Source organism: Rhagoletis pomonella, unplaced genomic scaffold (assembly GCF_013731165.1).
Source record: "Rhagoletis pomonella isolate Grant_MI unplaced genomic scaffold, Rhpom_1.0 Rhpom_scaffold_00007, whole genome shotgun sequence".
Classification (NCBI taxonomy): domain Eukaryota; kingdom Metazoa; phylum Arthropoda; class Insecta; order Diptera; family Tephritidae; genus Rhagoletis; species Rhagoletis pomonella.
The window spans coordinates 42,170,460-42,193,897 of NW_023458561.1; the positions used below are offsets into that span (position 1 = coordinate 42,170,460).

The 23,438-nt window shown below is 36.5% G+C and overlaps 1 protein-coding gene across 1 annotated transcript; it reads right to left on the reverse strand.

Annotated features, from left to right (window-relative positions):
• Positions 1-1,483: 1,483 nt before the first annotated feature.
• On the reverse strand, positions 1,484-23,157 carry LOC118742858. Its single transcript, XM_036475259.1, has 7 exons — positions 22,607-23,157; positions 15,010-15,150; positions 13,358-13,493; positions 12,948-13,090; positions 11,546-12,877; positions 6,980-7,674; positions 1,484-1,868 (listed from the first exon to the last, which is right to left on the reverse strand). Exons 2-7 carry the CDS (start codon positions 15,142-15,144, stop codon positions 1,775-1,777), a joined length of 2,535 nt encoding a protein of 844 aa, XP_036331152.1. The 5' UTR covers positions 15,145-15,150; positions 22,607-23,157; the 3' UTR covers positions 1,484-1,774.
• Positions 23,158-23,438: the final 281 nt, after the last annotated feature.

A 23,438-nucleotide genomic window follows, 5' to 3' on the forward strand; every position in this document is an offset into this window, starting at 1 on the left:
TGTTTTTCAAGCAACAAATTTTTTGTTATTTCTTTACAAAAATATGGTTCATATTTTAACAAAAACCATATACAGTGGTGGAAGAAATAATAGAAACTTTTTACTTTCACCAGTTTTGGCTATATTACTTTGTTTATTCGATGTCTAATGTTTTTGTATAAAAGACTAGCGCAATATACAACACACACTATATAAATCCATATTTCAAAGTTTGGACAAAAATTATAAAAATTCAACAAACTTTAACAAAATTCCCCAAAAATTTCAAACTTTATAATCAGATTTTTTTTTTTTAAATTTTGGGTATGCAGTTTCATAGCCCATTAAATTTTAGGAGGTAAAAGTGCAAACCGCAAGACGCCAGAAAATCGCATTGATTTTTAATATTTTTTTTTTGCAGACGCTGCTAGGCATTTCCTTCCATATAAAAAAAATTTTGAGCGTGGGTGAGCATACTTTATATGGAAGCAAAAATGCACAACACCGCCAGCCAAATAAATTATTAAAAATCAACGCGATTTTCTAGCGCCTTGCGGTTTGCAGTTTTACCTACTAAAATTTAATGCATACCCAAAATTTTTCAAAAAAAATTTGATTGAAAAGTTTGAAATTTTTGGGGGATTTTGATGAAATTTGTTGAATTTTTATAATTTTTGTACAAACTTTGAAATGTGGATTTATATTTATGTAATTTTTTCCGACGGTGTTTGCGGCTTTTGTACCAAGTACAATTTATAAAAATTTGCGTTAATTTTTTTAGTTTTGTTTGCAAACGGTCTTGCGCATTTTATTCCATACGAAATGCACTCTTATATGGTAAAATGTGCAAAAAGCCGCCAGCAAAAAAATCATAAAAAATAAACGCGATTTTTTAACCGCTCAAACTTTTTCTAAAAATTCAGACTAAAAAGTTCGAAGTTAAGATGAAAATTTTTTGAATTTTTCTAAGTTCTGTATAAAGTTTCAAAGTTTGATCTATGTAGTTTTGATTAAAGCAAGAACCATATTTTTATTAAAAAAAAATTAACTGCAAATAATAAAAAAAAAAAATTACCATGCACTCACATTTGATCGCCAGTGTAGGTCGGTCAGACCTCGATGACTGTTTTATTTTTTAAATGAATGAAATTTATTTCTTAAAAAATAAATATTTGAATATTGTGTGAACGAAATAAAAAACAAAAAAATCCTGAAGCAGTAAATAGTCTATCAATCGCTACTGTCATTTGTTGATTCACGTTATCCACTAAAAAAATTCGAATCAAATTGCTCGATCAAAAAAGCATTCTTCAAAAAATCAAATACACTTCATAGGTTTTCGTTTGCTAAATTGCATATTTAATTAATTATTTTAGTTAACTTATTAGTTGTTACATTAATTTTGTATGTATGTAGATATTTCGAGATTTTATATTTATCTAAAATTTTCGTTTAAAAATATATCGTATTTTGTACAGAAGCTCTCTTTTTGCACTCAACAAATATTTAAATTACAGAAAATCACAATTCAGAAATTAAGTTGTTAGCACAAAAACAAACAAATATTTATTCATGTATCATCACAGGTTAATACGAACACTTATTTAGATAATAAACTATGCCATTTCACAAGAAATGCATTATTAGCGTTTGAACAAAACAATAACAGACGATTATGTAAATGTGTAATTAATTTCAAAACGAAAAGACAACAAAAGTTTGTATTGAGTATGGAAGAATTTCGAAATGGTTCGAGTGAGTTTGTGTGCGCGTGCGCGTGTGTGCGTTGTATTGTTCAACTGATATCTCGTATAGCATCCGCAATCCGCTTTCGGTAACGTGTCCGGGGTCTACTGATATATTGCAAACTAAACGTGGGCATACTCGTACTACAAAAAGACATAAAAAACGCACAAAGACACAATGGCGGTTGGTTGGAGGAAAACGAAAACGGAAACGAAAAAAAGAAGAAAACAAAAATTATTAATTAAAAACTTTTCCAATGAATTTAGAAACTGTGGTTTTTGTTTTCAATTAATTATCGCTTGCAGTTGGTGGTTTCTGATCGATTACGAATTGAAAGCGATTTAGCGGGAAAATGCTGATTGCGGGCGACTTAAATGAAATGGCAAATGTTGAAGGAGTTGAGTAGAATTTTTTTGTTTTTTTTTTTTTTTGGTTTTTTTTTGTGTTTTTTAAACTAAACAAACAAAATTCGCAAACGATGATGACATTTATTGTACAAAATGGCAGTTATACAAAAAAACAAAAAACAATATTAACGATGACATGATCGACATACATACATATTGAGAATTAGAGTTTTTAATATGTTTATGCATTAATATAATAATAATTATTATTTTTTTTTTATTGAAATCTTCGTCAAAAATATAATGCTATTTCAATAAGCTCTCGTCCTTTGGTGTAAATAAAATCTTGTAAATTGTTCGAAAAATGACGCGAACTATGAAGAAAAGTGCCAAAATGTTTAGTCCGAAATCACGCAGATGTACAAAGCTACAACAAACAAGAGAACGAGAATACAACACATTTGACATTTGACAAATTGAAAAGTGATAACAGTATGTAAATTGTTTACAAAAATACGCATACATATGCACACGAAGTTGAAGGGTAGTACTTATTTATTTATGTATACGAATATGCAAATATTTAAGCATAGAATGCAATTTGGGTAAATTAACTGGGAATAGAGCGACCATTAGAGGTTGGAGGCAAGAAAAAAAAAATTAAGGCTATTGTAAGTATTGATTGCTGTTTAGTGCTGGGATTTCTGAATAATAGAGGTCTCAAAATATTTGCAACCGAAGAATTGCAAATTTCGTAACGCAATCGACTTTCGACTCGATAAGTCGCGAATATTTAATGTCGGGTGTTGAGAATGATCAGACGCAAAACTTATAGTAATCATTTACTTTTATGCAAATTAAATGTTTGATTTTTTGTACTTAAGATTGTGTTTTCTTTAATAAAATTTCATATTCCAAATCTAGTTAGCCGATAATCCGAATTTATCTATAATTCGAAACTCGAAACTCTGCAATCATTAGTTCGGATTATTGGGTTTTGACTGTATTTTGAAATGGATAAAGTGAATATAATATTTAGGTGTCCGCAACCCGGCGACACAAAAACACCGAATAAATATAACTTAAAGAAAAATAACTGAAGTATTTTTGTTTTTAGCTTTTCTTCTGTGAAATTCTTGAGCAATTTTTACTACTGACCACAAACGTATAAATAAATAGGAATTAAACCTGATCGTATGAACAATGATCATTGGTTATCTCTGTTCTCAAACAGAAGAGATATTGCCAACCTGAAAAAGGCCGTGAGACTACTGTCAGAATCCCTTAGAAATTGAACCAGCTAATGCGCTTTACATAATAAAAAAACAATCTATAATATTCGCTGAATTGAAAAATCGTTGGTTGGATATCCCAACCTCTTTCCAGACGTACCCTTAGGACAGTGTTCGGTACTACCCCGAATAGTAACCTAAAAGACCAGCAGTAAAGCCAAGTGAGAGCTTTGGATCGCTTTAGATACAGCAACTTTTCTGGCAGATGGGTTTCATTGCTCATCTGGTGTTTACCTCCGAGATGAGTGTATGTAGACTTCAATCTATGAGAAGGCCATAGATATTTCCCTCCCTTTCCTTTCCAGCGATTTCTAAGAATTTCCATCTGCTCAGGGACCCTTACAATGGCCAATGAGCATTTGAATGCCACCTGGTTGCGAATTATTCTGCATCGTGTGGCCACTTTTGACATGGTTCCATTCGATTTTAGATATTTAATAGCAGCCTGGCTCTGGAGGAGCAGAAAAAAAAACGCTATAATGGTCCGGTAAATGGTAGTTTTTGAACCTTTGCTTATCCGCTTTTCAGCTCTCTTCATAGCTGGAACGAATTGAACCTGACATCATTACATTGACAGAAATTTGTCATACAGTTCCCACGGTGGAAGATTAAAAATTAATTCCAGATAATTTTTGCTTGTACAGTGTATAGGGTAGTGCTTGCGTAAAATCATGCCATCCGTCCGCTATATAGCCGCCTTAGAGGCGCACAGCACGTTAATGGCTTTTCTTGAACGATTTTCAATGTTTCACTTCCAGGCGAGTTTCCTGTCTACAACAGTCCCTATGTACTTGACCACGTTATGGAATGAAAAGAGGAATTTTATATTTCCTCGTAAAGAATACCATCTCGGTCTTGGTATTATTGATTCCACATTTCTTACACCAGATATTTACAAGGATGAGGTATTTTATAGTAAATAAGTCAGAACTTACAGATGTTTAGCCGTTGTTACGATTGCTATATTGTCAGCATACGCTATGGCTTGACAAGTGGCCTTGAGATTTTAAGGTATGGCGTTAGTGACAGAGTATAGTACATAGAAGGGAGATTCTCCCGGTTATGAAAAAAGTGTTCTCTGTACGAGAGGGAGCTTAGAAAATTCACCAGCCCCCGATGGACCAAAGCTAAAGGCGGAGCTTAACAACAGATTCGGGATTGAAAGTATAATAATTGGCGGCCGAACATTTTTTAATAGTTGGTACGAATTCCTGTAGCGTGGTCTCCATGGATTTGTCCTTAGAATATTCTTAGGGAGGTTATCAATCTTTAACTTCCGCCGAATATATTAATCTGTAATCTTCTCTAGAGTGAAGCTGCCCTGTTATTTTCGCTTTTGTCCACTCGTGTGTATAAAGAATTTAGAAATCAGATGTCACCGTGTATCCTTAGCGGCTTGTAATTGGGAGGAACATAATCGATTAAGTCGCTCAGCTTTGAATGGTTGGAGCCCATTTCACTCGGTCATAAGGGAAAAATTGTTTATAGAGTCGTCAGGCAGAGCACCTGGGGAAGTGAGTGCTCATAAGGATTTCCTATACTCCGTAATGAAGTCTCCGGATTCCACTAATTAGGTTTCATTTTACCCTTCGGGCCTTCGGGACAGTGAAAGCCCTCAATTCGGAAGATGAGGGGGCGTATTCTGCGATAGAAAGACCATATGAAAAAAGATTTTGGCGTCAAGTAGACGCTGTTGTTTAATTAAATAATGTATATTCTTCCTCTTTTTCGGCTCTGTAACCGCCTAAGCGATTTTGGCCGAACCCAAAACAGTACAGCAGTAGTTTCTCTTCTGTGCAAACGGACGCCAATTGGAAATGCCAAGTGAAGCCAAGTCCTTCTCCACGTGGTCGTTCCAATACAGAGGAGACCTCTTCCTCTTTTACCAGCACCGACCTGTATTGAATACTTTCAGAGCTGAAGCGTTTCTGTCCATTCGAATGATATGGCCCAATACTGCCATACCGGTCTGCCAATACTTTATTTAAATTATTTATATAAAGTCCACGTATGAATAACCTGACTCGGGGTATCAGCAGGCACTTTTTAATAGCCCACTATAAATGGTGGTTGGTTGGTTGTAGTGCCTCCCAAGTTTCACTCAGGATTCAATTAGCTCATAATGGTACCATTTTGGGTATTCCAGTACCACCGCCTGCGAATCATCCAAACAAGCTCCCGCCTTGGTAAATTAGTCTGATCTCTCGTTGCCGTCTATATTGCTATGACCGTAAACCCATACAAGAGAGATAGACACTTACTGAGATGCTGATTTTACTTTTCTAGTAGTATTATTATTTATTAACCTACAAGCCTCACATATGCCCAGGACTTTGGCCTGAAATATGCTGGCATAGTTCCATAGCCGCAGGAACTGAGTGGTATCAAGCTCCTCTGAATATACTCCTTCCTTCACACCGCAGTCCATCTTGGATCCGTCAGTGTAGATACAGATTTATTCCTTATCATCTGCTTGGCCTCTTCTCCATTCCCTTCTGGATGGAAACCGCACCAATACATTCAAGCCAAAATCCTGGATCGATACCGTGTAGTCCGTAGCCTTATTTTCTATTGGACCAATGCTCAGGATTGGGCTATGCCCGAATGTCTTCGTTTTCAATAGTACCTGCTATTGAGTCTTAATTCTGAGTACATCACGATTTCTTTCAGGCATAGAATCAATCGAAATCCTATTGGGGACGACACTCAATGCTTCTGAGGGAAAGGATCTCAATGCCCCAATGATTCCCGAACAACTATGTAAGTCGGCTGAAGTACTAATCCCCATTTGTACAAGCAACTTTCGGTTAAAAGCATCAATCGCCTGGTGTGAACAGCCTTTCAGCTAATCGCTTCCAATTAAGTTTTGATGGCAGCCAACTATTGGTTCAACTATTGATGCCTACAAGTCCAGCTTAAAACTCGAGTCGTAAGGAAGAAAAAATGTGTACTATGTACTATATATTTTAGTGAACACGCGTGTATGTAAGTAATTATATAAAAAGTGAAGTTCGAAATATTTTCATTAGAAAATATTAGATAACCAGCTGTGGAGTTATAAGATTTTTAAGCACTGCTCGTAGTATTCCTGTTTTCTAACATATTTCCACCAAAGGCGTAACTGCAGTTAAGACTTGGTGGAAATGAACTATTAGAAGAAACTCGTGCGGAAACAAAAAAAAAAAGGATATTAAAAAAAAAACTTTCTTTGGCCATTCTGTTTATACACACACGAGAAATATTATTGTTGTAGTACTTGTAGAATATATACTCTTCCTTAGTTCCGCACCAATTAAAAATGAATGTATGTATGTACATATGTGTTATAGTATAAAGGCGACTAAGCTGTTATTCTGTATTTTCGCCTTTAGTGCTTTTTATTAGCTACATAGTAATTCACTTAATACAACTTAACACTTGATAAATTTCAGCGGTCATACATGGCACATGGTTAGGCAAGCAGACGGAAAATTTGTTAGTAGGATCAGCGCAAGAATCAAACAGAGAAAACATCGAAAGCAAATCGAAATGTGAGCCAATCAATTGAATTCAAAAAAGTATATAAATCTTAAGCGAATCTGATAACTTAATTTCAACATCAAAACATCAAATTACCTGCTGCCTGTGGCGGCACTGCTACTGCCACTGCCATAACGATCGTCCGATTCGTGAGCGTGATGTGATGCTGGCACGGGTCGTTGGCGCGTAGAAGAACCATAACCGCTGGTGCCGCTGCTGGACGGAGTTGCATAGCTCGACGAGGTACGCGAAGAGGCGTCATCGCGCGAATTGCGTCTAGCTTCCAAGCGAACGCGATATGAAGATGCGCCACTCGAGCTGCCTGCACCTCCCGATGAGAGTGCACTGCTGCCCGCTGAGCTCTTCGCGGCATAGCTTGAGCCGGCTGTTGCGGTTGTTTTCGACTTATTGTCAACTTCGTCCTCGGATTCTTCTGTGGAGGTTTCTTCCTCACTACTCGATTCACTTGCTGGCTTCTTTTTATCGCTGCTAGCAGCTGCACTGCTATGTTGTGGCAGGAAACGGCTTACGAAGGGTTTCTTCTCAGTTGTTGCAGTTTTGCTGCTGCTGCTGCTGCTGCCGGCGTTGGCGTTGGCCACACTGCTAGTGGCGGCAGCTGCTGCTGCTGCTGTGGCACGCGTACGTGCGGGGCTCTCGCGAACACGAGAACTGCTCGGTGCTGCAGCGGCAGCTGAGCTGGTAGAACTTTCTGTTGACGCTGTCGAATCGCTGCTGCCCGAACGGGTGGTCTTCTTCACGGCCGCTACCTGTGCTGACACTGGCGCCTTAGACTGTTGAATGGAAGAAGAAGTGGGTGGATTTGGAGTTGTGTGAATGCCTTCAACAATAGATTCATCAGCGTCAGAACTATCGCCGCTATTGGGCTTTTGCCGAGCCGATTGTAGCGGCGATTGCGGCGGCGGTGGTGGTGAGTGCTGCTGCTGCTGCCACCGCAATTTATAAAATAGGCGGCAATTGCGACAGACAATGTCAAATTAATTGTTGATATTAACGTGCAGTGATTGTATGCGTTGATGGACGAAATTAATGCAAGCAACAGCGAACGCGGAGCGAAAGAGAGCGTGCATGTGTGCGTGTGCGTTTTTTTGTTTTTGTTTTTTTTTTTTTGTTTTATATAACGGCAGAAATAACGATGCGCGATTATGTATGTATGTATGGATGTATGTAGAGTGAGATGATAGGAGAGAGAAAGAAATGAGAAAGGTATAGAAATAAGATTTGGTAAAAAATCGAGAATGTCAAGTTCAAATAAAAGATTCGCTCGCAACAAGAAACGATGAGAAATTTAATGAAAATGATATAAGGTACTCACTCGTATGTAGATGGGATCGAGCAACGCATTCACATGGCATGAAAGGTAATGGAATTGCCAAATGAGTGGATGGCATTCGTCAAGAAATGTGAAATTTTATATTTACAGTAACCGGGGTCAATACATGAGAACAAACCAGATTTGGAGTCATTTGATTTTTTAGGGGTTCAGTGGATGGGAAGTGTGCATGAATATGTAGGTAAGTGAATATAACACGAAAAAGGACATCAGAAACTGATAAAAATCGAAAAAAATGGCAAAAAAAAAACATAAATTAAGTGAAAGCAATCCAAGGTCCCTTTCTAGCGCTCTTTCAAATAAAAAGCAGCGCTAGAACATACGTAAATTAACATCGCGCCCAAATCTTTTTCGCATTTAAAGCAAATTTTTCGTGGTAGGAATATTTACAAAAATGTACAATTTTACTACGATTACAAATAAAACAGTAAATTTTTGGCGGTATTTTTTTTGCAGTATATGCTGCAAAATAAGTTTTCATTTTATTTCGTTTTTAAATATTTACCTTAATGTGTAATAGAAATATTTTGCAAATCTACTTGAAACACTTTTTACGAACATTCCGCTATCGAAAAGGTACGAGATGTTCAATTTACGAATTTGTATTAATACATATTTATTACATAGTTAGATATAGCACAACAAAATCTAGTATAAGAAAATAACAAATGTAGGTATGTGGTAAGTATTTCTGATGTCCGCTTTTTAAAGGCATACAAATCAATTATGTAGTTGCGCCGTGGGTTAAAATTCAAGCAGCTTTTAATTAGGTCTTCCATGAGAGGGACTAAGTATAAGATAACAGGATAAAAGTAACACGGTGCCGAGAAGTCATTAGTACCCAGAAAAGTTTTATTTTTTCGATTCATTTAATTGATGTGTATGCCTTTTCATTAAATATAAATTATATGTCAGATTATTCAACCAAACAAAGAAAGCAAAATTATATATGTATGTAGAGTATTATTAAAAAACACATTCAAAAAAATTTTAGTGCAAAAAATTTTAAAAGAAACAAATCAAATAAGGTGAATATTAATTATTAAATTAAGGAAAGTGGAAAGTGTGAATGAAAACAAAGAAGAGGACAAACAGGTATATAGGCTTACTTCTAAGGTTTTGGGTAGAAATTGCAAAACGTACTATGTAACAATTAAAATTGAATTAAACAAATATCAGAGACAGTACACGTAAATATACTTTGAAGATGGCCGTGCTAGGCTGACAGCAGGAAGTATAGATAAATGGGTTTAAAAAATAAAAATTTATATTAGGCCGGGTCAATTTGTTTGGAAGATGTTTTCGACTATGCCCTTATAGGATTCTACGTGTGATTCTAAGCAAATTTTACAAAGCAAACATTGGTCTACAATCAATTTGAAGTGTGCCAATTTGCGAAAATATGTTCTACCTGGGGCACAGCTGTGAAAATTTACACATTTTCTTCGAAACCTATTTTCGCAATTCGGCAAAAACCAAATTAATTTTAGGTCCGTGGTTTCTTCGGCAAATTTGCTTATAATTACACGTAGAATTCTCCTATGCTATACGCGCATAGAAAAAAATATTTTCCCGCCCTTATGTACCTATATACAAGTATTTAAATTTTAAAGGATTTTTTCTCGATTTTTAAACTTTATTGTGCAAAACTGGTACTTTCTTTTATTATTGAAAGTATTGCATCTCCCTAGGTATGACTGGTCCATACTTTTCTAGCCCATAAAACTGCACGTCTTTAGAGACGAAGAAAGTATCAAGCAAATTTTTGGTACCTTCAACTGAACTGACGCGTACTGCCGTAAGGGCGTGCTGCATAAACCGCAACAGATGGTGGTCTGATGGTGCAAGGTGTGGGCTATATGTCGGTCGAGCATCGTCCAGACAGCATCGGCAGATCAATGACTCTTGTCTGGTTGCACAGTTCTGCCGCTTTTCCGCAATCTCTTGCTTCAATCGCATCATTTGTTGTCTATAGAGAGCCCCGTCGATCGTCTGACTACTTTTCGGAAGCTCATGTTGGGGTATTCTCTTCTAGTCCCACCAAAGCATTGCATTGCCCGGTTTGCCTCGCCGATGACATAACAATGCAAAAACCACTTCGCTTTGCTCCATTGAATGGGCATTTGGGAAACAGTGACATGCCGTTCGATATCTACTGGTTTGAGCTCGTGAGGCACCCAGTTTCCGACTTTCTAGTCACGCGTAATAATTCCGCAAGCTCTCCTTGATGCACAGTTTAAAATTTATCGAGGTTGCCCTCTTCAAATCTCACACAACAGCCGCAAACTTTCTGTTGCCCCTTTTCTTCAGATGGAAGCAAAATACTAATTTTTTAATAACTAAGTGCTATAACTTCGAAACATATTTTCTAATCTCCTGCACACTTTTTTTCTATGTACAATATACCGCACGCTTAGATACCTTATCTTAAAAGTCAACCTAATTATTTTTAGCTGAAAACTTTCTTCAGCTGATCTTTAATTAAATCCTTCTTCAATTTGTTATCAAAGACCTCCCTCAATCGCAATATTTCTAACTTCCCCTTAACTGCTATTATCATTATGCGCAACACTTTCTTCCTCCCCGCTCTCTTCCTCTTCCGTCTCTTCGGTATCGGTTTCCGTTTCAGTTTCGGTCTCCGTTTCCGTTTCGGTCTCTGTATCCTCTTCTGCGTTCTCGCCAGTATCTACTTGATTGGCCTCAGTTCTATCTTCTGTCACTCCTTCCTTACTTCCACTTGTTATTGCTTCTTCTTGCTTGTCCCCAACTTTTACACCTTCGTTTGCCTCATTCACTGTTCGGCCTATTCCTACACCGTTCTTATCGTTGTGTTCAGTTTTTTCGCTTTCTACTTCTTCCTCCTCTACAGCGGATTCATATTGCCCTTCATCACTCTCATTTGTTTCATCTTCTGTTTCTTCTTTTGTCGCTAATTCTGACACAATAACTTCACATCCAGAATTAGGTACTTCTTCCCTACTCTCCCCTATCTCTTGAATATTATCTATCTCTTCCTCCTCATCTTCTTCTTCATCACTTTCTTCCTCGTCTTCTCGACTTCCTTCAACATTCTTTGCCATATCGTTTTTGTGTCTTGCTCTCTCTTCATCATTACACACTACTACATCATCTTCACTTTCCGTTTCCTCCTCTTCTGTATCCTCTTCTTCCTCCTCTGTCTCTTCATCTCTTGTTTCTTCTGTTCTACCACCAACTTCCTGCTGTACGGCCTCAATCCCAGTCCCTGATGTCAACCTACTTGTACGACTACCGCTTGGTTGTTCTTCTTCATTTGCCTCATTCACACTTACCTCAGCCCTTGGTGGTGGCGTCCTACGCACTGGTGAAGCATGATTAGAGCTGTCACTCTCTTCGCTGGTGCCTTGTGCCACTCCAGTACGCTTGAGTGCGGCTACACGGTCCGCAGGAGGTCGCTCAGATTCAGCGGTCTGAACAGCCGTACTGCCGGTATTAACTGCCGCTACTGCTGCTGCAGCGCCACCTGGTGTGCTCTTATTCTGGCGCTTAATGCGTCCAATTTCATCGTCTTCGGATACTTGTCGTTGCGCGGCCGCCGCCTGTTGCCTCGGACGCTGCATCGACGCTTTTTGTGCTTGAATCGCCGCTTGTACAGCTGCCTGTGCGGCAGTATCCACCTTCTTCTCTTTTTTCTCCTTGCCAATATCCGCCAAACGTTGTATGACACGCGCACAATCACTCAAGCGAATAATGCCACTGAGTTGTCCCCGTGACACATCTTCGCCGGTTAGTACGCGATCCTTCTTCTTCTCCAACTCTTGCTGACGTTGTGTTTGCTGTTGTTCACTGTCAGAATCCTCATTCTGATGAGAGCGCACGAAACGGGAACGAAAGCGCGAGGACTTTCCTGCGCGGGATGTTGGCTGTTCGTTGTCAAATTCATTCTCGTAGTCGTAGTCGGCACCGCGACCATAGCGACTATTGCCGCCATCACCATATCGCTCGTTGTTGGCACGCACTGGTCGTTCGCCGAATTTGCGACCACCCAAAACCGGTTCGTCATTATAGCCGACACGATCCTCTTGTTGACGGAATTGCGTAGCAAGGCGGTGATCGCTCTTCGAACGCATCAAGCCTGGTTGTAAGGCAGATGGTGGCGCCAAATGTGAACTGCTCAACGAACCTGCGGGTTGTGAGTGCGGTGCTATGTTCAAGTCACCAAAAGTGGCTAGATTCATTACAAGCTGGTTGGGGTCAATGGACACTAGAAAGCGCACACGACGTGTATAGTCCGCATTCTCATATTCGAAGTGGCGTAGGAACTCAACCGTCTTGAGGAAAATCTCTTTCGTGTCCATCAATTCACAGTCATCCCATTCGACTGTATCGTTCATGTACTTATCGACAATGTCGCAATTGCTATTAATATTCTGTATCTCATGGTCAAGATTTTCCTTGAGCGTTGTCAGATTGCGCATCTCGACTGTCAAATAGCGGTCGACTTCGCCCCTTAGCTGGTCAGAGCGATCTTTAATTGCCTTGGTTATACGTCTATAGATCTCGTCGATCTCCTCGCTCACTCCCACGCAATTGGTTTGCAGGCTAGTCGTGTTTTTCTCAATAATAGCAAGTGTGTCTTGCAAGCGGTGCAAACTGCGGCGAATCTATAGAAGGAGGAAGAAAAAAATTTTGAGCAAATTCTTCATGAATTTATAAGAGTTTGTATTTACTCACTTGTGAATTGAATCGGGTTATCTCACGACGCAATATGTCCATATGGGCGCTCTTGCAGTCTTCGCAAATTTTCTTCTCGCAATGCGCGCAAAATGAGAGATACGATTTCTCTGAACAAACACTGCAGCGCTCCATAATTTGCCCTAGAAGAGGAGTGTCAATTGGAAATGGTTATTTTGCGTGAAAGTTTTGTCGTTTTTTAAGGAAATTTTTAATTATCTAAGTAGTAGTATGTAGGTTAGAGACCGTGTCACAAAAATTTTTTTTTTTCTGCACCCTGTAAAAACTCCTGAAGCACTCTCATAGTGAGTATTCAATATCTTCTATCTCTTTTACCCATAAACGTGACAAGGTCCAATGTGAATACATACACATTTATGTACCACATAAGGCAATGAAAGTCTACTAACCTGATGTCGGATCTGGCAATTCACCGGTTATCTCGATGTGTAACTCAAGGAAACGCTGCAAGGTGACATTCGTTGGAAATGCTTGTACTCCATTGTATGGGATGCGATGTTCTGCACGGCACTCAGGACACTTTACCTAAAAATTATATACATGCATGAATGAAATTTTTTAATCAAAGGATGGTGAACAAATTTATATCGGTTAGCATTAAAATATATGGAACTGATGAAATCACGCAGAAACGTCTTAAATGCAATGCACCGTGAGCCCCAAAATCAAAATCATTTCATTTTATTGCCAATGCATGAAAACTAAAACCAAAACAGACAGACGGCCGGTTATTTTCTATTGAAATAATTTAGGCCAAATGGCGATTTTAAAATTTGCCTTGAAAAAAAAACAAACAAAAAGCGTCCATCTTTTTTTTCCTACGACGATTTTGAAGGACCTACCAAAAGCAGCGATGACAAATAAATAATATTTTGTTGACTTTTTTCCAGCACTACTACAAAGTTAGAGATGCCAGATCGAAATAAAAATAATCATGCAGGGTGGAATCGTCAAAAAATAAATCGATCCCTCAAGACTACATGGGCAGCACTCCATATACCCACACAATTTTAATAAATTTCTTGTAAAATTGACTTCATAATTCTACAGTGATAATTTTGTAATGACAGGCTTTTTCCATGTTGTCAGTGACAATTCGATGTGTGGGTGTTTTGTTTCATAAAAACCATTTTCACCACCTCTTAAATTCCATGAGAAATTCCATTGGAAAAGTGACAAATTGTCATTGTCGGGGTTTAAAATTGTCGCTGACAAAATTTTCGCCAGTCATATGAAATTTATATGTAAATCATATGTAATAATAATCTATTTCTTCTTTGTCGAACCTGTCACTTTTATGATATAGGCCCCAGGTCAGTCGCCTACCCAATATAACTTTAAAATTTTGGAATAGTTAAAAAAAACAAAAATTTAAATACAAAATTTTTAACTCTAGTTTTCGTAACTCAAATTTAAAAAAAAATCGAATCTAACAGAAAAAAGTACCTCTTAAATAATATTTTTTTACGTAGTGATACATATATTTATAAACATAATTAATATTTATTTGTATGCATCTATAAAAGCCAAAAAGTCATAATATGTCCGACTTAAAGGTATCTTGAATGCAAATTTGTTTCGTCCCTTCACGGGTCAGAAGTTACAAAATACTTTAAGATAAATGCAACTCAAAAAACCTGGGGACATACATACAAATATCTACTTACAATATTTTCACCAATAAACACAAGAGAACTGATATCGAAAATAACCAAACATCGGCATTTTCCGTTTTTCTCTGATCAAAAAAAAAAATATTTATCATCAACTTCTTACTTAAACTACTTGGTAATCTTAAATGCGTCGAAGCAACACATTGGGTCTCATGCATTAAAAGTGAGCCAAAGCTCCGACTTGAGCTTGATCTCACTTGATCAGCATGCAAAATCTAATATGTTATTTGACTTAATCGAATGTTTAATCCTAGGAACTCACATCACCATGAAATTCTAAATAAATTAAAAATGTTACTAAATAGCTCGCAGTAGCGCCCTCTATATTTCTTTCTCTATTAATCTGATTAATTTAATTTAATACATACTTGTCGTCGAACATAATCCACTAGGCCTTCCATACATGGCTCCATACAGAATGAATGTTGGCATGGTAACAGTTTTGGTATGCGATACCGATCAAGGCATACACAACAGGTCAGTAATTGCTCAAATTGCTCCATTTTTCACTGTAATTAAAAGAAAAGAAATATTAAAAAATTAAGCTCAGATTCCTATTCAGCGCATCAAAATAAATAAGGAAATTATAGTCTCAACCCCGAAATCCAGCACTGTGGACGTATTTAAACGCCGATCTACTTCCACATGTAATCTGGAGTGCCAGTACCCGAGAAGGCATTGTTTCTATTCGAATTTCCACGAAGCTCATCAAATAGACATAGATCATTACAGTATAACGTAAAAAGGTCGCCGTACACCCCTGAGTCTAAAGTATTATTATATTATTTCCCTATAAATAAATAATGTATTTGCATGTCATTGAAAAGGATTATTTGATTTTCTTAAATATTCATCTGCACATCTTCTCGGATAGCCAAGTGGCCATTGCGGTACTCTCTTCTACCTCTATTAGATCTCAACTAGTGGAAGACTAAATTTGCAAAATGTGCACTAAATGTGCCCCACGCGGTGGACATGGGTGCTTCGCTCAGGGACATAAAAGCGTCGATTACCGAAATTTATCACTCGAAGGCTAAGCAGAGGTGGAACCGTACAGGATCGTACAGGATTACCCGGCAGTTCTGGGTGTCCTACGACCCACTTAGACCAAAGCTCTCTTAGCAATGAGCAACCCTATCACGTCAAGTTCGTGGTCAGTTGAAGGTCAAGTAGGGAAAAATTCATTGAATAAACCTAAAAATGCAATACAGTTCTTCTGAATTTAATTTTGGCATGACATATAGATAACCTTGAGGAATTATGGGGCCCCCATGTTGGGATTCAGCGACAACAAAAAAAAAAATTTATTTGTTTTATTGAATAAATTTTTGGTCTTATTTGACCCTCAAATGAACGCGAACCTGACATTATAGAGGTTAACGGATCTCAAATGCGGGTTCAACGATTCTAAAACCCCATATATGAATTTTCAGGTTTATTCAATGAATTTTTCGATGGCAAAATACATATGTATTTAAATCTCTCTGCTGTCTTTCCGGAAAATATTGGTAGATTTTAAACCTTTGTTGGTAAAAATGGTAGAAAATATATGAAAGCTAAAAAAGTTGGTAGATCTACCAATAAAGTAATGCAATCAAGCTTTTATTTTGGCCTGTAGCTTGGCAGCTTCACAAACAAAAATATTCACATTAAACTTATGATAGGCGCCGACTTATGAAAATATAAATAAAATACATGCACATACATATATAAACATGAACAAAAATACCAACCGATAAGCGATTGTTAGGGCAAAAACACGTTGGTTCATTTTAACAATTTCAAGAGTTTCTACAAGTGCATTTGTGTTAAAAAAAAAAAACACCAGAAAGCTAAATACTCGCAGTGGCCCTTGAAATTGAAGGATAAAGAAAATACAATTGAATGAATAAAATGAAGAATCAAAGTCAAAATTTTACTTTACACAATTAGCAACGCATTCATTCAGTTAGGAGAAGTGATTCTTCTTTATTGCATGCATAGCCAAATGCATAGATACGTGCATATACATATATGTGCATTATCTTATTTATCATTTAATTTTTTTGCTCACACAGAAAGTGTTTCCACATTTTTTTTTTTTTTTTCAAAATCTGTAAATTCCCAAAAAAAACACTGTATTTTCGGCCAAAAAACTGTAACCTTCAAAAACAAAGAGAAGTCGATGAAGCATAAATGACACAAAACTATTCATTTAAAATAACTAAACAAAAATAAGTTTTATAAATAACTTAAATCACATTTTGTTTTAATGAAGTTCAAATTCAATATTTTTTACATAAATTTCGTTGTTAATTTTTTAACAATTTGAATCGATACGTAAAGATTTTTTATTTTAATAATTACTTCTTAAAATGCCGGAGAGTGCTGGAATTTCTAGTTCATTTTCTTTGTTATTCAATTTGTTTGGGAAATTATTTTTTCCACATCTGATTTTGCAACTAAAATGGAATGGAAACGCCGCTACCTCATCGTCCCGATTCATCCTAAAAATTTTGACTTCCAAAAAAGAAAGAAAAATTTCGAACCACTGTAAGCATGTCGAAAAAAACTTTAAATCTGGCAACATTGCATACAGTGTGCATAAGTACATACAAACATATGTACATGCAGACGTCACAGGTTTTTCTTTCTCTATATCTACATACACTACCACTGATCTACATATATCTCTCTCTGTCTCTCTGCTTGACTCACAGTAATCAAATTATAACACAATTTTCATTTTATATTTTTAGTATTTAATTAAAAGCTGACTACATTTTACTTTAAGCTATGCAAGTCTTATTTTGCCATTTTTGCAAAAATTTTAATTTTTGGCAGAAAAATTTTGCAGTAAAATTTTTAAAGAATCATGAAAAAAGGGAGCATGCCGTAGCAAAGAAAAGCTACGTACAAATTAGAGGCAAATGAGAAAAAAAACATCAGATAGACTTATCTGTAATTATATCTATATATGTATGTATGTATGTATTATTGTGCATATGTATGCACCTACTATACATACATAAATTTCACGTCGGTTTGTGAAGAGTATGTATTTTTAAATCATGACGGACTAGTACAATATGGCAGTGACCGGAAGCTTTCGCATTGACGTCTGCTCTAGGAAATTAACAAAATAAATGCGTTTAAAAGTTGAGAATAAAATATACAACATACGTACAGTACATACATACATATGTATAGATGGTCCCAACTTGTACGTTGGCAGATAGTTTTACTTTCGAACGAATTTTACTAAAACAAACGTCTTTTTTATAGAGCCATTTTGTCTTATGAATCCACACAAATTTTGAAAATAAAACTTATGAGAGTTCATGGCATCACTAAGGGCCGCCGTCATAATTTAAAGCACAATATAGACATAAATTCGTATGTATGCAGCTATTTTTTTAACCTTGCAGACACTGCAGTCAGCCTCTTCAGAGAGTCCCATCTTACGTCATGGAAAATTACAGTGTTTAGTCAGTTAGCAGGTAAGAGTATTCAGGGTCTCCTGGTTAAGTTTCAGAACTCATTCAGCAATTCTCTAGAAGTAGTTATGAATCTCTTCGATCAGTTCTCTTTTTGTTCCGCTAGGTCCAACGTTTTCTGGAGAGTGTCGACCATGTCCAGAATACGAAGATTTCTGCTAAAAATATGATCGGATAAGCTCATTGGTAGCAGGCAAATGTGGTAGTAAGGATCATATGAGAATTTTAAGCTCCGAATTCGGATTGGGCAATGATCCGGCATAACCCCCAACAGAATATATACTTAGTCTTGACTTTGTAAGCGAATAGAGCTCCTTTGAGGGCCTCCGATCTTCACCGGCTAAAAGGACCTTTCAACTGCTCATGTGTTAGTATTTTCCCAGCGCAGGTTAAGCTAAGAAAATGACATCCATTCCAAAAAGAAACCCCGGTAGTCAGTGACGCTCCCACCTGCTCGTTTTCCAGTGTTGTCGTCTAAACATAAAGTCTAACGAGAAAATATTTTGACTAGATGGAGAAAGTGGTCAGCTACTCTCGAGCTAATTTTGAGTTCTCATTTTCGGTTGTTGGTGTTTCCGACAGGGTAAGAGTATTATAGAAAGTGGAACGTAATCGCTTGTCAAATTTGGTTTGGAGACAAACCGGTTTCGGCGTTGTGCCATCTTCAGTTCATTTTTCGTTCTTGTTAATTTTGAGTCCTCATAGCCGGTCTATAATCAGAGTATATGGCGTGTCGCATGCGCAGCGCACAACCAAAAAATTTTCAAGAACGCATTTTGACGGTACTTTGGCAAAATCTCGTATCTCAGAAATCACTACTACTTCGTATCTCATAAAATTAGTTAAAAACAGGCATACAAATACTACGATTCACTAAATATTATTCTTACCTAACTAAAAAGTACTTAATATTTAGTAAAAAGTTACTAAAAATGATTTCGCCGTGCAACAAATACAAAAAAAATTTTCGAAACACATGAAGCAAACAATATACTTACGACATTGTGGGCCACATATAGTAAAACTACGTTTTTAGTTTCTCTTTCTGACGTCAGGATTTTTTAAAAGGACTTTGCAGTTTCAAAGATATGATAAATTCCAAAAATTATTTAACAAACTCATTCCAATGTAGAAAAACCAAATAAAAAAGAAAATTCTGTAGAATTAAAAAAAAATGAAATTGCCTGGTTCACAAGGACGAATAAGTATTGAAAATGTCCTTTTAATTAGTTTTACATTTTTAAGCGAATAAAATTAGAAGGACGAAATTCGAGCATGTGATCGAGTGCATATTAGTCCTTAACATATAATTTCTTCAAAAATAATTATTGTCAAATTTCCAGGATATTCAATAATGAAATGTGAAAAGGACATTTACAATACCCAATCGTCCTTATGCACCAAAAACTATAGTCGGCCTTAATTATATAGAATTTTCTCTTTAATTTGATAGTCATACTTTTTTCTAAATTGCACTGAATTTTTGAATTATTTTTTGGAGTATTTATATTTTTCCAATTTCAAAGTCCTTCAAAAAAAATCCTGGCGTCAGTGGATCCGAATATGTCGGAGTGGTCCCACAAAACATTTCGTACATGGGCTGCTCACGTTGTCCAGAGCACGCGAACGGGGACGCAAAAGTTGAACTTGTGTATAGTCGTACAAACGTAACTGCATACCCAGAAGAACGAACGACTACACCCAGTTGCAACCACTTTAGGCTAAACGCGCTCCAACGTTACAGAAACCGAAACTTTTATGGTTTTTGGATATCATGTGATTCCAAAGGCCTCCACCATCCATTTTCAAACAGCCCTATTTTCAATTATGACTAGGGTAGGTATGCTTGTTGTGATTCCCAGCTGCGTGCGCCATATGGGGAAGCATTCCCAGGATTACGCCAAAATCGATTTGATTTACCTTTTGCAACCAGTCTAGTGCCGCGTATGAGAAAATAGTAATCGGTTCTAATATCGTATTGAATGACCAATATATCAGTTTTCGCGGCGCCCCTTATGTTTTACTATGAAGTCTGTGATATGAGAGTTTCAATTGACTCTTTTGTCCAGCGTACGAAGTCTTCTTATAATAATTAAAGCAGATACTCGGTAAACTGTAGCAAATAATACCGTGTAAAAAATTGTCTGCGCCGAAAACATTTTTTATTTTTTTTGCCTTATTTAATGAAAAAATTTCAAATGAAACAAAAATGGTTGCAGCCTTAAGCTTTACCCAGAATTACAGCGGACGACAGTAAGCGGTCGGCGGTAAGTGAACAGCTGAACAGTTTCCGCAGTGAAATCCGTCAGAGTAAACACAATTGCGGCGCACGACAAAAGTGACTCTCAGCGGTTCTACCTTACTATATTTTTATCATGAATAATTACTACAATCAACACTCAATCAACATTGTGCGGTCCCTGCCGGGCGGTAAAAATATAAATAAATTTAAATCGACCGAAAAACGTCGACGGTAAAAACACTGCCGCCGCTATTGTGAGCCACTTAATATGCCTTTGTGAGTTTTAATTGTGGCAGGGGTTAACCTTCGACCGCTTTACTGTCCTCCGCTGCAATTCTGGGTGGAGCTTTGGGAAAAGAGGTTTTGCTTGGATGGAAAAGAGTATAATTTTGTAACTGGCAGTGAAGAAAAAGTATTGAGCAATGACCTACATAGATCAATTTATAAATAAAAGCAGTTTAGCCTTTTTTAATCGGGTTTCCAAATTATACAAAATGGTGGTCAAATTAACGTAACTGTAGTTGAAGAACTCGGACGAAAGGGATTAACCTTTTTGGAAAACATAGTTTTGTCTCGAACTGCTCGAAAAGACTCTTTTCATAGCCAAATAGCCATAGAGAAAGGTTATCCACTCACTCACTCTATAAATATAAATATTCACTCTATAAATACATTTATCTACTTTAAGGTACAGTTTTTCCCTAAATTAGGCACAATTTGAAAATTCAATATCCCGGAACCCAGAGAACCAGAAACAAACAGCTGATTGTTATTTGTTCAATAAACATACCTCAAAGTAAAAACTAAACATACCCAGCAGGGTTGCATGAAAAAATTCATTTAATTAGCACTCACTAAGCACTTTTAAGGCAACTAAGAATTGAAATGTTGTATGTTAAATGGAGCTTACTTAGCGCCCTAATTGAGAAAGCTTTAAAGCTACTCGGTAGTAGTATCATTTATAACGACAGAACTATGACTCTCCGACGTCTAACTTCACGTAAATTACTTGAGCTCATTCATGGACAAACAAGGGCGACCCTTAAGTTTAGGTATGAGTTTAACTTAATCTTAAGACCAATTGCAACCATACTTTTAAATATTTTTTGAGAAAAGCTGCAATAAACTTTCAAATAAAAGATTCAAGAAACATTCCACTGAAAATTTGTTTTACAACGCTCCAAAAACATTGGATGTGACTATTTTAGGTATATGTAATTCCGCAACGTCCTTATAGCGGGCCCAAGTAGAAGTAAAGATCGCTCGTTGAGAGCTCCAAAAATAGTAAGTTAGGCTTATAGCTTTCAATGGGGTTCTTTGGGATATTTGATGTCATGAGAACAGAAATGGCCTAACATAAAAATTTTTGTTTTTTGTACTAACCATCTTAAAATAGTCTCAAATGTGAAAACTTTTAAAATAAAGGTCACTTATTTTTTGCATAAGGTACAAAGCTACATTGCATACCACAAAATTAAGGAATAAGCGACTTTATTTTTATATTAAAAAATAATAATAATTCGTGGTTTAGTCAACTTCTCATGGCTCTCATGTCTTCATTTTTAGTTAACCGGCATATATGTACTAAATAGTTCATAAGTCTATGTTTACATTACCAAATGTCGTGAAAACCGTCCAAAACTTAATAAATCTACTTACCTACTAAGAGGAAAAAATCTACAAAATTTGGCAGGAAAATACCAAATAAAGCAACAGTGTAACAAACCCATTGGATTTCCGCCCGGTGACGCTAAATCTGTGGTAAATTCTTTCCTATAACGTCAATAAAAATTAGCATTTAAAATGCCTACACTTTTGACTTTTTAAACAGTTAGCTTAAAAAAAAAAATCTACATACGCATGACCAGCATCATGAAAATGAAAATAAATTTCACCACTCATCACTGTTGCATTCTAAACAAAAATAACAGCTTGAAAGAAAAAAAATAATTAAAAGCTTTTAAACTGCAAATTCCTTGCATTGCTTTAGCAAATTAGATTTCAACTTCTGTGCCATTCCATTTTTATCCATTTCAGCGCAGAGGAATTTTTGCATTGCACTGTGCATTGCAAATAACTGCACTAAAAGCAGGAATTTGACACTAATAACTGCAAAAATATTTTTGGCACACATTTGGTAAGCGTATACGTCCGCTAGCTACATAGTCCCCGGCAAACACAGCCGGTCTCAGCAAGTCGAATTCATACATATTTTTGTGGCGCCATAGTCCGATTCAAGCAACTCACCAATTTTAGTGGCCACATCAAAATTCTGCAGCACACTGTGCACGTTCGGTTTTTTTTTTTTGTTAACGCTATGCGGTCTTTATTTTTTGCTCACAGTACTTCAAAACTAAAATTACCGCTAGATTTTTACTTAATTTTTTTTTGTCTAATACTAAATCACAAGTAAATGTTGGCGTTCAAAACGCACTTTGGTTTAATTTTTTTTTTTTGTAAATATTTTTAACTACTTATAACAGTGCATGGGTTTATTTTCGTTTTTAATTTTCGTTTTAATTTTTTTTTTTTCTGAATTTTATCACAACTTTTTAAAGCTTTTAATTTCAAACACCCATCGCTTTTAAATCGATCGATTTTCGTTTTACGTTTCTACGAGTGCATCTCTTATGTTTTCCATAAATAAAGTGCAATATTATTTTTTTTACTTCAGCTAAATTTACGGTTTATTTTTTAAGGTTTTGAAACAAGTATATATATATATAAAAATATGTAAAAATAATTTTTTGGCTTTAGTAAAACTTTACTCGAAAACATCCGCACGCGCACGAACTGTTTCAATTTAAAGCATCAAATGAACTGGTTGGTAATTTTTAAAAAATTTCGAGCGCATCTGCGGCTCGTTGCTACAAAAATATCTTTTTGAAAACGAAAAAAGTCCGAGAAGAACGTGAAAGAAAATGAGGAAATGGAAAATCAAGGAAAATTAATGAAACATCAACTGCGTGTGTACACAATGAATATAGACTATGTAGACGATCCAAATACATATAGACGTATGTATGTATATGTATGTACATATGTAAATTAGGGCGGAGCAATTTAATTTCGAAAAAGG